Source organism: Gossypium hirsutum, chromosome D07, assembly GCF_007990345.1.
Source record: "Gossypium hirsutum isolate 1008001.06 chromosome D07, Gossypium_hirsutum_v2.1, whole genome shotgun sequence".
NCBI classification, from domain to species: Eukaryota; Viridiplantae; Streptophyta; class Magnoliopsida; order Malvales; family Malvaceae; genus Gossypium; species Gossypium hirsutum.
Window position 1 is genome coordinate 12,328,003 of NC_053443.1, and position 16,440 is coordinate 12,344,442.

The window sequence follows — 16,440 nt, forward strand, 5'->3', positions numbered from 1 at the left end:
TTAAAAAAACAAGTATTGAATAATTGTAATTTATTTTAGAGAAGCAAGTAGGCTTGGATATAGATTTCTTATTCATCTCGAATTCTGGATTGATTAAGTAAATTTCCAAACCTTTCAATAGATGAAATTCTTTCAATTATCCGAATTGATTAACCATGATGAGTTTATAGCAAAGACTCCATCAACAGCAGAAACACAACAGATTAAACCCCCCCCAAAAAAAAGCAAAAACAATGGAGGATCAAAAAAAAAATTACAATGAATGAAGCTGATTTATGGTCATACATATTGAGATATGAATATTAGATATTTCTCTTCAAATATAAGAAGAGGTAGAGATAATTATCTGTTGTCTCTTATGATTTCATTATCATTTGCAATCCTACCATTTTTTTTCCAATTAGATACGGAAACAGCTTTTTGGCCATCGACAACCCTGTAAGGCTTTCACTTGATCATGTTTCAACTTTTCAATAGTGAATCATAGTTTTTTCTCTGTGTGTGTGGGCAAGCATGCATTTGGGGCCCTTGATGGCTGATACTTTGGCTACTTACTACTACTTTGATTGATTGTGAAACCGACATGAATGTTTTTTTTTTGTTTGGCACAAAAGAATACGAAGAAGGCTGACCTGACGCTTGCAGCCGTTGCTTCTAGACCAATAATCAGGATGATGCTGTGGATTCTCACTGCTTCGGGACAAAATGTTCAAGGCAGAAGATTAAAAGAGTTCGAATGCCAGTTCGAGGACACAAAGCTCGCAGCAATTACAACATGGTAGATGCCTAGATATATTTACTTTTTAAGAAAAATAAACTCCCAAGTCTTAGTGAAGATAGAATGGAAATGCCTTATATGCAGCAGAAGAACTATATTATCATCTAAATGCCAAATGAATAATTTGACATAAAAGTTAGCTCAACCTTACATTATTCCAAAATATTTGATGATATACAAGATCAAAATCGAAGACAGATATAAAGGACTTGGGCAAAATGTAAGCTCAACACAATAATTAGCTTGTAATGATACTGGCGAGAACATCGGTCTTACCTCTTGCATAAATTGTGTAAACTAAGCGGATAGCATCAAGCCATCCGTCTAAAGATTCCCATGAGTCAGCAACCTAAAAGGAAGAACAGACAATACTCACTAAAGTTGGATTGCTATTCGTATATTGCTAAATAGCATAGTTGTCAAGTTTTCTGAAAGTGTGAAAGATATCGTTCCTTTAATAAAAGCATGATACTTACCAGAAAATTGGACCATGGGTAGTATCAATGTAGAGGCCTGCACCTGGTGGTAGAGTCAGATCAGCACATGATGATACAAATACAATATCTGGAATCTCAACTCTGATAGCTGAGTTTTCTTCATTTGTTACTTCTGCAATTGTGCCAGAGAGGCTTCGAGAAACTTGTTTCTGCTCGGCTTTGATGACCTGCTCAATTGGAAAATAGAAGAGGACATAGAGGAAGAAAATGAAAGTCACGAGGATAAACCAACATAAACCAGTAGTATACTGAACCGACTTTGCATAGCAGTTTACATTGATTTTGCCTTGCATGCATAACATCCTAGAATTTATTATGATAGTGATCTACAACAAATATATTTTTGCTCATACTCTACGATTCATTCCATTTAAGTTCAGACATTAAATATCAAAATTTGCTTGAAGAAATGAATCCCTTGTTCCAGGAAAAAAGAGAAAATTGAACTTGATATTTATTTGCAATAGACAACGAAAAACCAATCAGCTTTTTACCTGTTGAAGTGCTTCATGATTCAAAAAGAACTCTGTTCTCTTCCAATCACGATGCGGGGCAATTGCGTTTCCTACTGGTGGTGCAGTCATATTTCCCTCTTTGAGATAGGGTAAAGGTAGCTGTCAAAAATATTGTCAGAAAATAATAGAAAATATAGAGAACCGATAATTGGCAATTTAAAACAGCACTGATGCACTGACAGAAAGAAATATGAAATGCATGGATTACACTAAAATATATTACTCCAATAATAATCTTAAAAAATCCAGAAAATGCTAATTAACCAGGAAACAGAGCAAGATATTGTTCTCTTTGCCAACAGATTCGACAATGCTTACAAAATATTCAATCAATTTAGAAGAGAATAAACCTCAAATATAAAGTTCAAAGATCAATACTGACCATTGAACGAACAAGCTTCAAGGCACTGCTGTAAACCTATAAAGTTTAAAACGTCAAATAAGAAGATATCCACAAATTGAGAAGTAAAATTGCATAACCCTAAAACTTTAAATTAAGGAGAAAAAGAGGTATATAATTATCTTTCTTGTAAATTTATGCCTAAAGTTTTCTTTTTCCAATAATTATGCCACCTATATAGCCTAAAAGTGATATTAAATCTAACCAAAACTTTGTGGTCCAAAATAGAACCAGACTCGATCTCATGTCTTCAAGTTCTCTTTTAGAAACAGATGAACTGATCTAAAAATCAAGAAAAAATAGAACCAGACCCGATCTACCATCTAGCAAGAAAAAAACAAGAACCAGACCCGATCTAGAAATCAAATCAGTGAAAATTAACAGAAAAAATACCTGTTGATGACAAATGGTGGTCGAAAACTGAGCACATTTGGATCGGTAATCTGGAGGGATACAGAGAAGAGGGAACCGAGGAAATGAAAGAAAATTGCGATAATTGAAGAGGGAACCGAGGAAATGAAGGAATGAAGGACTTCTTGGGGGGATTAGTGGAAAATCGATAAACAGAAGCAGTGTTTTCTACCAGAAATGAAGGAATGAATGAATGGGGAGATAGAGAGGAGTTTCCGGAAAATGTCTTACGGAAATTGAAAGGGTAAGACATTTTTCTTAAAATGTAAGCCAATTTCCCGTGCTTTGGATTTCATTTTCCAAATAGAAAATGTTTTCTGCCAATCAAACACTGGAAAAGGCGGAAATGATTTTCCGGAAAATCAATTCCACAAATCAAACAGACCCTAAAGTGTTTATGGGTCAGATTAGGTCAGGTACGGGTTGGGCTTAAATATGATATTAATAATTTTATACTTGCTGTAGGTCGATTCAAGATATGAATCTAAAATTTTGTCCAAACCTGTCCATATTTGTAATGCTTAATTTGAGAAAGCGAGTCGACCTTGAATGTTTGAGCTCGAGCCCAAATCATTTTTTTAAAAACCTATATATTTTTTTGTTGATATTCATTTTCTAGACGTAATATTTTGACCCAATCCCTCACAAAATTCGAGTAGGCCTTCGAATTTGGACAAGTTACTTAACCCTCGAACATCTCTAATTAATAATGTAGTTAGTATTTAAAACTATATAAAAAAAACTATATTAAATTTTGATTGTCAAAATTAAAAATTTTGCTCCTATTTAGTCAATTCTAATATTTTATTTTATTTATACAATACTTACTTCTACTCATAACCTCCAAATTTTTAAATCGAAAAAGAAACATGTTTAAGCACACTTGCACCAAAATATATCATTCAATCTTTTATTTAGATTTTGTTTTTTTTTTTTTGAGTTACAAGTACAATTACAAAATAAACATTCAATCAACTACAACTAGAATAAACTATTATAATGTTGGTAATGGAGATACTTCTAAATTTAAACAAGACTAACTCATGATGGAACCTAAATTAGAATAAATTTTAACTCTGATCCGCATAATAAACTAGTGAAACTCGAACTTGATATTACAAAATTCTCAAAACCTCGACCTATCAATTTGACCTATGTGGATTAATATATATTAGATTATGTGACACTCATGTTGTAAGTAAAGAAACAAATTATAAAATCAACATTAACACTAAAATTTGAACCCACATACAAAAAATCTTAAATTTCACGATTTAACTATTCATCTAGTTTAAGGTATTTGATTAAAAATTATTTTTGAAATATAATAGTCTTATAATAAAAATTTATTTTTAATTTTTTTAATAATTTTTAATTGAATATGTGCCCGATTGAATCATGACTCCAAAGCTAATGTGCTCAAGGTTCTAAGATTTTAACATTCACAACACAAACAGAATCTAATTACTAGATTTATTAACATTTTGTATTAATTTATCAATTAGTATTACCTATATAACCCTTCTAATTTATATTTTTCATTTTTAAAAGTTTAGTCATTTGATAATTTTCAAATTAGGTTGGTTCTAATTGATTCGTAAAACCAATTCAAATAAATGCTTAATTATAATTTCTATTATTGTAAAACTCATGATTGAGATGGTATTATGAGTTAACCTTGTATCAACTTAGTTGGGAAACAACACGTAACCTAAATTTATATAACAAAACCGATATTCACAATTTCTTTTTATATTTCTTTTATTATTGATATTGAGTTGATGTTATGAATCAATCAGACACCAATTTAATTTGTTAATGACTAAAATGCCACTTTTTACTAAGTAAATTATATTATTTTGAGAGTATTTTTATCTTTTTTTTACACCTTTTTATATAAAAAGAGAAAGAAAATTTCACACATAAAATTTGAACCAAAAACACTATAGTTTTAAACATGTTTACTTTATCATTTCAACAAATTCCTTATTTGTCGTTTATATTAAATTTTTATAAATAAATATGTGATTCATCCACATCGTGAGTTACTTTGACTTGAATTGGTGTCATGAGTTACTTTGGCATCAACTTAGTTGGGAAATGATTAAAAAAATTATTTTTTACAAAGTTATATTATTATGAGGATATATTTGTCCTTTCAAGATTTTTTCTATAAAATAAACAATATCTCACGTATGATGAAATTTGAATCCAGAACATCATAATTTTAACATTATTTTATTTTTATATGAACTTTTAATGAATGTAATTTTTACATGATTTTTTGTCACTTGCATTACAAATGTGTCATAATTTAATTATAACATAAACTTATAAAAAGTGGAGAGAGAATAAATGAAATAATAAAAATTAAAATAATTAAATAAAAAATTAATCTCGTGTGTTGGCCTTATGATCAGAGTTCATCTATCTCAAGTGCGTTACTGTTAGATCTTTGTGCTCCTAATAAAACATAGTAACAACCAACCACTGAAAACAAGCAAATGATTAAAGTTGTATTATAAAAGAATGGATTTTTGTGTTAAAATCTCTTATCATTGGTAATATAATTAATAATTTGATCTTGACTTGTAACAATAAAATATATATTTATCTCGTTAAAAAATACTTGGAAAAAAAGCAATAGGACGCAATAGAAAAGAACCGGGCACTGTCCTTTCCAATCATAGACGAAAAGTCTGAGCTGCCTTTTCATTTCCCCCCTCACTTTGCACGTTTTTATAAATACAAATACAATGTACCCAAAATATATTGATAAATGCATTTCACCTTAAAGAGTATGAAATTAATAACTGGAGTAATCCAAAATAAAACTAAATTCATGATAAGACTAAACAACAATTTGAATATGACAACTTTATAAATATAAAAATAGTGTAATCAAGTACAATAAAATATACATTGTGAGAGTAAAATTTACCCATTCAAATCAAATTTATATATCACTATATACTGTAGATTTGTCTTGGTAGTGTTTAAAAAAATATTTTTAAAAAAAATATGCTAAACTGTCTTGTTTAGTAGTGTTTAAAAAAATATTTTTAAAAAAAAATATGCTAAACAAGTTGTTTTTAGCTGAAATTTATTGCTTTTGAAAATGAGAAATTAAATTTTTAGCTTTTCTTCTTCTAAAAGCACTTTTGGTGTTTAATTACTTTTTCACTCTTCAAACAACATAGTACTTTCTCTTTTTTTCTTGATGCTTAATTACAAATGTGTTAATAGCTAATTACAAATATTTAATAGTTATATTTAAAAATTTTAAAATATATATTATATATACTAATTAAATTTTATAAATAATTAATATTTATTACTTAAAAATATTTAAAATTTATATTTCATATATTAAAATATTAACAAGAGGTTATAATAAATTATTTTTTATATTCTTACTAAAATATAATAATATTAACTAATTTGAACATTATTTAAATGCATATTTGTTACTTGATACTACCATGTCTAAAATGGTCATTTTATTTCTCAAAAGTACTTTTTGACAACAATGCTAAACACTTAAATATTAAACCAAACTTTTTAAAATTATTTCTAAAAAATACTTTTTCACAACACTTTTTAAAAACATTATTCAAAAGTATTATTAAACTAACCCTAAGTACATAAAATCTAGGGCTCACCCTTTACCAACCATACCAAAGTCTTCTTGAAATATAATTCTAATTTAACCTAAATTAGCACGAGTTTTTTTCTCTAACTTCCAATTAAAAGATTGGTTAAATTTTATTATTAAACTCTATATTTTGTGAAAGAATTTTTTATTTGAAATAATATTTTTAATTGATTTTTAAAAATATTTTTAATTATCCATGAAAGTACATGTACTTTCAAGTTCAGTATTTATTTCTATTTTATTAACCATATGTTTAGTTTTTTTTTTGCTTTATTTAGTTTTTCGTTATATTATTCCTGTGGACTTGATCATTTGGGAAATATATTTTACATCTCAAATTTTCATTGGTTGATTTAGTAATTTACTAAGGGTGTTACACTATATACCATAATAAAACACATATTAATAGTTCAAGTATCATATTGAATATTTTTAAAAACTCAACCATTTTTAAGTTTTTTACATTAATAAAAACAAAACAACTCAAAACTATTAATAATTTATATTTTTACATTAATATTACGAAAATAGGGCGGAAAGTAAATTATTTGCGAGAATAAATCATTTTGAATAATAAAAGATATTGTTGTTAATATGTCAAGCCACACCATTTATACAAATAATATTTTAATAAAATTAAGTAAAATAATTATAAAATATATATTAATTCAAAAAAGGGTGGCGTGAATATTTCAGGTGGCACCCATTTTTCACCCCACCTTGCTTTTTTTTTAAATTTTATATTTTATAGTTTTCATAATTTATTTTTTATTTCATAAAAATGGTTGAGTTTTTTATTATTAATTTTTTATAATTATAAAATTTTGAATATTTAAAATAATAGTTGAGTTGATAAATTTTTGGATAAAAACATTAAGGTAAATTACCTAAATAGTTATTGAAGTTTTTTAACGAGTTCTTTTTGGGTCACTAAATTTTTTTTTGTTAAATCCGTCAATCCTATTAGGTGAATTTTCAATTCTAGTCACTCCACTATTAATATGTATCCGGCCATCAAACAAAATGTCGATGTGGCCTTCTTTTGATTTGTACAATAATAAATTTAGCCTTTAATATTTTACATATTATATCAAGTTGACTCTATTTCTAAAAAATAATACATTTGACCCTTAACATTTACATATTGTCTGTAACAACTTGTTTTTTAGTAGTGTCGGAAACGACGATTTCGGAATCTTATGTTCAAAGTTTGAGCCCGTAAATATTAATATTTAATATTTAAGAGGTTAGTATAAAGGTTAATTAAAGTTTGGTCATTTAACTTTTTGTTCAAATTGGTAGTTAATTAAGGTATAATGATTAAATTGTAAAATTTACAAAAGTTTATCGCTATGGAAATTTTAATTAGTTGAAGGACCAATTAAACAATTGGACCCTTATAAATATGATAAACGGTGGTGGGAGACATCTAGTATCCACCAACTTGGTTAATTAGGATTAATGTTGTTTAATTAGATTAATTAATTATTAAACTAAGTATATAAGTAAAATTAAATGAAAACAAAGCATTTATTTTTTTTCATCTCTTCTCTATCACCGAAACTAAAGGAACAAAATAGGTTTCAATCATTTTCACATTTTCTTCCCTCAATTTGGTATGATTTTAAGTCATTTTCTTATGATTTTTATGTTTTTAGCTCGTGGGAGCTTGATTTAACTAGCCCATGTACTAATTTGTAAAAATATTTTAAAGCTTCTAAAAGTTTTCATTGATGAATACTTGAAGAAATCGATACTAAATTGTTAGATTTTAAGCTTAAAAGTAGAAAAGAATTAGTTTGTAAAGTGATTTTTGTTTGTTTGTTTTGGACATAGGTGTACAGGTTTTGAAATTGACACGAAATTTCTGTAATTATAGATATTAGAGAGTATATAAAGGATGTAATTGATATTGGTTTTGAAATCAAAGCTCAAATTTGAAAGTTATGGCAATTTTGGTTTTAGAAACTAAATTGAATAAAATGAAAAAAATTTAGGGGTATTCGAATAATGAAATTGTATTGATATATGAATATTATAGGATATTATAAAAGGACTAGAATTGATAAATTGAATTGAATTATTAAATACATCAAGAATTGAACCAAATTGATGATAATTAGGAAAAAAGGCAAAATTATCGATTAATCCTTGCAATTCAACTTGTCTGCTGATTTAACCAGGTAAGTTCATGTGGTGTGTTGTTTTTAAATTGTTATGTATTTAAAATTATGAAAATATATATGTTTAACTGAAATTTGGATTGTTTACGATTTGGTACAAAATGTGAGATTTGGACTGAGTTGTAAAGAAATGAATATGAACTTATATGTTGGAATTACACCCAATGAACTTAGTAAAGGGCTTGTACACATGGATGCAGATTGATTACCGAGATCCAGAATTTGTTGCGAACTCGAAGATACATGTGACATAAGTTTAGCTCGGACGAGTAATCTGATGTCGTTTTAAAGGTTTAGCCCATAAGGGTGACTTGACATGTATATTTAATGCTAGGGCCAAGCTATTTGATGTGTTGATACAAAGGTTTAGCCAGGATGGGTAACCTAACACGATTGTATATTCAACTCAAACGAGCAACAAATGTGGTTGGTACTAGTGTTTTTGAGTTTATTTATTGAGTTTCATCGTATAATACTATTATTATGGAACGAGAAAATGAGATGACACAAAATGTATTTGATGTTCAAATATGGTATTAGTGAATGATTTGAATATAAATCTTTGATATACATGTAAGATTACTTATATGATATGAATTAGTATGTTATATACTTGGCATATTACATGATTGATTATGTATCAAAGCTCACCTTGTTGTTGTGACTTATTATGTTAGGTAAACTTTGCCAAATTAGTTAGTTTAACATGCTTAATTGTAAATTGAGGTAAGTTTCTTGTTCAAATACCTATGAACTTACTAAGCATTCGTTATGCTTACCCCGTTGTTTTCCCTTTCCTTGTAGTTTGTCAATTTGAGGAATGTGTTGATCGGATCTACGAGAAGCCCACACTATCCTGTGTTCAATTCAGTAGTATTTCAAACGTTTTAAAGTTTGGTTATGTGGCATGTACATAGGTGTTGTTATTTTAACTTAAAATGATAGTTTTGGTTTGAACTTTAGTTAATGCGTGAACGTTAATGCCAATTGATAAATGTAAGTTTGGTAATATGTTGTGTTGTGTGTATCAAACTTATAATTGCATATTTGAGCACGAAATGGTATGGGAAAATGATTATATGGAACGGTTAAATGCATATGTAAATGAATTCTAATTCTATAAGTTGAATTGGTATGAAATGGTGCCAAGTTGAGGTATTTTGAATCGATTGATTGAGAAATGTTTAACTGCAATGTTTTGGTATGAGTTTGGATTGGTTTTATACAGGTTCAAGTGTGCAATTATGCACCAATTATGGAAATGATTTGGTTATATTGATATAAGTACTAAATGGCTTAAAATTGACCAAAAATAGAGTATATGTCTTGACGAGCAACCTTCCTTATCACAATGTCGGTCGTCAGTATGTCACGTCGCGACAACGAGTGACCTGAGGTCACGACGTGACCAACTGTTTGGTGACGTCACAACAAAGAGAAGGTGACATCACAACGTTGACCCTGAATTTTTAAAACTTTACAATTTATTCTTATTTCGTGCTTGGGTCAACAAAAGAGCTTTTGTAAACTCAATTAAGGTTCGGATTTAATTGTGAATCATAATGAGAATGTCTTTAAGACAAGTTTGAGTGTTTGATTGATTTGTTTATGGTCTATTTGATGGTAGTTGCCCGGCAATAAATGTGGCATCTTGTAGCTCAGGTGACGGGTGCTAGATTATCAACTCAGTCATTATTATAAATATTAAAAAAATTAAAATTATAAAATTATAAAAAAACTCAGCCATTTTTTGAAATAAAAATTAAATCATGAAAACTATAAAATATAAAAATATAAAACAAAAATATATATATAAAAAAAGTAAAGGTGGGTGAAGAAGGTATAGCCTGACATTTTGGTGTCACCCTTTTTGATTTAAAATATTGTTTTTATTGTTTATTTAATTTTATTAAAATATCATTTTTATAGGTAGTTTTGCTTAAAACATTGGTGACATCAACGACATCATTTTTTACTGTTCAAAACAATCCATTCTCATCAATAATTTGCTTCCACCCTATTTTCGTAATTATTTTTTTTCTTATTATCAATTTAAAAAACCTTGACCTTACCATGAAAATAGATATTTATTAATTGTTACTAAAATTATTTATTTATTTTTTTAGTATTATTGGAATTAGATTGGATTGATTAGTTGAATTGAGGTTCGACCCTTATATTGGTTTAGAAAAAAAATGATTAAATTGACTTTTAAGTGAATCGCTTGAAATTGATAGAAAACCAAAAATTATGAAAAAAACATTGATAGTTTGAATAGATTGAACCAGTTTATAATTTTTTATTATTTTTAGGAATATGTAAGGCATAATGATAAATTTAGGCTCAATGTTTATATTTTTATCAATTTGATCCTTATTCTTTTATTTATTTACTTAATTTTGATCATTAATATTTTAAAATGAATCTAATTATTTTTTAATAAAAATAGTAACTAAAACATTAATTTAATAAAAACAAAAAGTTTTCCAATCACACAAATTCTCAAATATTATTGGTACAATTATTTCAACCACAGATGACAAGAGGACCACATAAAAAGGTCTATCCAAATGAATTAACAACCACTTAATTAATATTAAATGAATCCCACTGTTTTTGAGTTTATTTATTGACAACCACTTAATTAATATTAAATGAAAGAAACGGCGTCGTACCAGTGTTTTTGAGTTTATTTATTGAGTTTCATCATATAATACTATTATTATGGAACGAGAAAATGAGATGACACAAAATGTATTTGATGTTCAAATATGGTATTAGTGAATGATTTGAATATAAATCTTTGATATACATGTAAGATTACTTATATGATATGAATTAGTATGTTATATACTTGGCATATTACATGATTGATTATGTATCAAAGCTCACCTTGTTGTTGTGACTTATTATGTTAGGTAAACTTTGCCAAATTAGTTAGTTTAACATGCTTAATTGTAAATTGAGGTAAGTTTCTTGTTCAAATACCCATGAACTTACTAAGCATTCGTTATGCTTACCCCGTTGTTTTCCCTTTCCTTGTAGTTTGTCAATTTGAGGAATGTGTTGATCGGATCTACGAGAAGCCCACACTATCCTGTGTTCAATTCAGTAGTATTTCAAACATTTTAAAGTTTGGTTATGTGGCATGTGCATAGGTGTTGTTATTTTAACTTAAAATGATAGTTTTGGTTTGAACTTTAGTTAATGCGTGAACGTTAATGCCAATTGATAAATGTAAGTTTGGTAATATGTTGTGTTGTGTGTATCAAACTTATAATTGCATATTTGAGCACGAAATGGTATGGGAAAATGATTATATGGAACGGTTAAATGCATATGTAAATGAATTTTAATTCTATAAGTTGAATTGGTATGAAATGGTGCCAAGTTGAGGTATTTTGAATCGATTGATTGAGAAATGTTTAACTGCAATGTTTTGGTATGAGTTTAGATTGGTTTTATACAGGTTCAAGTGTGCAATTATGCACCAATTATGGAAATGATTTGGTTATATTGATATAAGTACTAAATGGCTTAAATTGACCAAAAATAGAGTATATGTCTTGACGAGCAACCTTCCTCATCACAATGTCGGTCGTCAGTATGTCACGTCGCGACAACGAGTGACCTGAGGTCACGACGTGACCAACTGTTTGGTGACGTCACAACGAAGAGAAGGTGACATCACAACGTTGACCCTGAATTTTTAAAACTTTACAATTTATTCTTATTTCGTGCTTGGGTCAACAAAAGAGCTTTTGTAAACTCAATTAAGGTTCGGATTTAATTGTGAATCATAATGAGAATGTCTTTATGACAAGTTTGAGTGTTTGATTGATTTGTTTATGGTCTATTTGATGGTAGTTGCCCGGCAATAAATGTGGCATCTTGTAGCTCAGGTGACGGGTGCTAGATTATCAACTCAGTCATTATTATAAATATTAAAAAAATTAAAATTATAAAATTATAAAAAAAACTCAACCATTTTTTTGAAATAAAAATTAAATCATGAAAACTATAAAATATAAAAATATAAAACAAAAATATATATATAAAAAAAGTAAAGGTGGGTGAAGAAGGTATAGCCTGACATTTTGGTGTCACCCTTTTTGATTTAAAATATTGTTTTTATTGTTTTATTTAATTTTATTAAAATATCATTTTTATAGGTAGTTTTGCTTAAAACATTGGTGACATCAACGACATCATTTTTTACTGTTCAAAACAACCCATTCTCATCAATAATTTGCTTCCACCCTATTTTCGTAATTATTTTTTTCTTATTATCAATGTAAAAAACCTTGACCTTACCATGAAAATAGATATTTATTAATTGTTACCAAAATTATTTATTTATTTTTTTAGTATTATTGGAATCAGATTGGATTGATTAGTTGATTTGAGGATCGACCCTTATATTGGTTTAGAAAAAAAATGATTAAATTGACTTTTAAGTGAATCGCTTGAAATTGATAGAAAACCAAAAATTATGAAAAAAACATTGATAGTTTGAATAGATTGAACCAGTTTATAATTTTTTATTATTTTTAGGAATATGTAAGGCATAATGATAAATTTAGGCTCAATGGTTATATTTTTATCAATTTGATCCTTATTCTTTTATTTATTTACTTAATTTTGATCATTAATATTTTAAAATGAATCTAATTATTTTTTAATAAAAATAGTAACTAAAACATTAATTTAATAAAAACAAAAAGTTTTCCAATCACGCAAATTCTCAAATATTATTGGTACAATTATTTCAACCACAGATGATAAGAGGACCACATAAAAAGGTCTATCCAAATGAATTAACAACCACTTAATTAATATTAAATGAATCCCACTGTTGTAAATCGAATCTCCTCAATTTTTTTTAATTTCGATTAGTGATTTATAAATATAAATTGATAAGATTTATATAATTTTACTTAATTTCACAAACATAATGATAGTAATAGCCCATTTTGCCCGGGCCCGAAACAAAACCAAAAATAAAAAATATATCAGTCTATGTACAACGGGCCAAAACAACCCAATTTTTTAAAAACCTTAAACGGCCTAATTGGGTCGTAAAATTAAACAACATCAGGGAACCCTAGGGTTCCCTGCCTTTCCTTGCGCTGCTACTGTCCATGTGCAATTTCGGCGTGCACAACGCCCGAGGTCTGCCATCACCAGCCAAGCCTTGCACCAAAACGGCAAGCCACTCCAACGCCTGCAAAAGAAAACCTACAAACAAGCATGAAAGAAGGACGAGCAGCACAAAAAGCAGAAACAATAAAAATAATGAAAAAATGTATTCTCTATAATTTACAATCAATTCATTCAATATTTCCTTTTTTAGAGGACAAATTCTCACATTTAAATTATGTGTTAGAGGCACTAATACCTCATCCCATCCATCTAGAAATCTTAGTTCAAGCCCTTCGCTACTGGGTAAAAGATGCTTCTTCTTTGCATTTATTACGGTTCTCTCTCTACGAGTATTGTAATTTGAAGAGTTTTATTACTCCAAATAAATCTATTTCGATTTTTAATCGGCTTTATAAGCCCAGAAACAAAACGATGTAAAGGGGGAATTTTGTATGAAAAGAGATTGAAAAAATAGAATACAAAAAGAGGTGATTTTTCGTTTCTTATTATTCTGTTCTTATTTTTTTTATTTAACTTTCAGTCTTATATATTATATATTAGAAATAGAAAGAAAACTTTCTAATAGAGGGACGGATTCAAACATGAAACGAAAGAAAAAGGTAGATAAAGGAAGAGGATAAACGAAAGCAAAGCTTTTGCACGGATTCAAAGCCGTTTTATTCCTCCTTTCTTTTTTTTTGTTTTGTTTCTTTTTTAGAAAAAAACTACATATATATATATACGTCTATAAAAAAATTCGAGACAACTTATCTGGGATTTGACCGCCGTACGTGGCGGTGGCGTGGTGACGATCGACAAACTAGCGGCGCTGAGACAGGGGCTTGAAATCCTAACAGAAAAGAGCATTTGATTTATTTATTTTTAGTTCACAGCAGACTGATTTTAAAAAAAAAAGGTGTTGCTTTTATAAAGTGAAAGAAACGGCGCCGTATCAGCAAATGGCCCAACCCGATGATCCGACCCGAGCGGGATCAGATCCGCGTATTATGGGTCTGTGAGGGATATTTTCCCTATTAATCCCTCGTTCTTTTCCCCTGTCTTAATTTCATTCGTTTATTTTTTTTATTTACCCTATCTATTTTGAGCTTATTCATTTGGGTCCACGCCGCAACACAGTGTTTTGGGACTGGGGATATTTTCCTCTTTAATCCCCATGTAATCCGCATATTGCACTTTAACCCCTCTTCTTGTTTATAACTCTATTCTTTCTTGTTAATTTAGATTTGATTGCGATTTAATCCTTTTGTTATATTTTTTAATTTAATTTATTAACTATTTTATTATTATTTTAGTGGTACATTCGATCATATTTTCATTATCTTATTATATATTGTCATTTTGAGTTTTACTTATATTATTATTATAATTTTATAATGTGTTATTTTATTAACTCAACATAATATACTTATTTTTTTATATACTTTATAATGTACATATACATACGTACATTTTATAATATATATATACACACATATACATGTACATATTTTCATAACTTGTTATATATATATATATATGTATATATGCATGCTTGTATTTCTTTATATACTTTAGAATTTATACACGCCTATATATATTTATATACATTTATATACATAGTTTTTACTTTACTTACATGAATATATACATACATACTTATATTTTTATATTTTATAATTCTTATATACATATATATACACATACACATACACATACATATTTTTATAAATTATATATATATGAATATATACGTACTTATATATTTTTATTCATATACGTAACTATATATATTTACTTACACATTTTCTTTTCATAAATATATATATACATATTTATATATTCTATATATTTTAACATATACCTTTAACATATTTTTATATCCTATAATTCATGCATGTATATATCTTTATATGTTCTACGATTCATATTTATATTTTGTCCACGTTCCTTTTAATTATTTATTCACGTTTTCATCATTATTAAAAAAAGGAATGTTTTAATTTTATTTGCTTATATATTTGTATAATTGATTTGTCCTTTTTATTTATCCTTTTTTTGGTTGTTGTTATTGCTCGTATTATTTATGTGTACATCATCGTATTTATTTTTATTTTGTTACACATATTGATACTGTGATTCATTTCTACTATCCCGAATTAGATTAATTTATCTCGACGCATAAGTTTCAACTTTTGAATAAGTAAAATTTCGTGTTTAGATTCGAGAGGATTGAGCCCTAACGTATTGGGTTCAAATTTTCTTCGTTGAATCTAAATAATCGAGAATGCTCTTTAATAATTAAAAAACATAAATAAAAAGCTCATTATCGAGAATTCAATATGTTGTGTCCTAACGCATTGGATATGACATGTTGTTTTCTTGAGATGAGGATTTTTCTAAAAAATAATAAAGGCAATAGTCAATGTTTAGAATTTTGAGGAATTGTGCCTTAACGTATTGGGTTGCGATTTCTTCATCTGACTTAAACAATTGAATATCCTTTTGAATTTTATTGCATGAGTTTTTAGGACAGGCTCATTTTTGGGGAGGTGAAATATCATGCCCTAATTCATTGGGTGTGACATTTTCTCTCTCCAAAATGAGAGGTTCTTAACATGTAATTTGATTTATATAAGTTTTTTTAAAACAAAAGATCGTATTTTAAATCTCTTCAAAGTTTTCAATTTTTGACATTAAGACATTAACTAATCAACTAGGTACCAATTTTTGGGCATTACGAGGGTGCTAATCCTTCTTCGTACATAATCAACTCTCAAACCTATTTTTCTGAATTTCGCAGACCAAGAGCATTGTTTTAATAAATCTAAACCGTTTATTAAAAACAACCATTTTACAAGG

The 16,440-nt window shown here is 28.0% G+C and overlaps 1 protein-coding gene across 3 annotated transcripts; it reads right to left on the minus strand.

Moving 5' to 3' along the window:
• Positions 1-253: 253 nt before the first annotated feature.
• On the minus strand, positions 254-2,836 carry LOC107954053 (protein HLB1). Of its 3 annotated transcripts, none has more exons than XM_016889520.2 (6): positions 2,584-2,836; positions 2,173-2,208; positions 1,770-1,889; positions 1,255-1,442; positions 1,055-1,127; positions 254-693 (listed from the first exon to the last, which is right to left on the minus strand). In XM_016889520.2, the coding sequence occupies exons 2-5, from the start codon at positions 2,173-2,175 to the stop codon at positions 1,103-1,105; spliced, it is 336 nt and encodes a 111-aa protein (XP_016745009.1). In that variant the 5' UTR covers positions 2,176-2,208; positions 2,584-2,836; the 3' UTR covers positions 254-693; positions 1,055-1,102. The 3 variants fall into 3 exon arrangements, with proteins under 3 accessions (XP_016745009.1, XP_016745008.1, XP_016745010.1); XM_016889519.2 differs by having other exon boundaries at positions 254-690; positions 2,584-2,835; XM_016889521.2 differs by lacking the exon at positions 254-693 and adding an exon at positions 745-799.
• Positions 2,837-16,440: the final 13,604 nt, after the last annotated feature.

Coding starts and splice junctions, on each gene's coding strand:
- LOC107954053 (XM_016889520.2), bottom strand. Junction 1,443..1,769: donor ATCATGAAGCACTTCAACAG/GTAAAAAGCTGA, acceptor CCAATTGAGCAG/GTCATCAAAGCCGAGCAGAA. Junction 1,128..1,254: donor ACCCATGGTCCAATTTTCTG/GTAAGTATCATG, acceptor TCTTCCTTTTAG/GTTGCTGACTCATGGGAATC.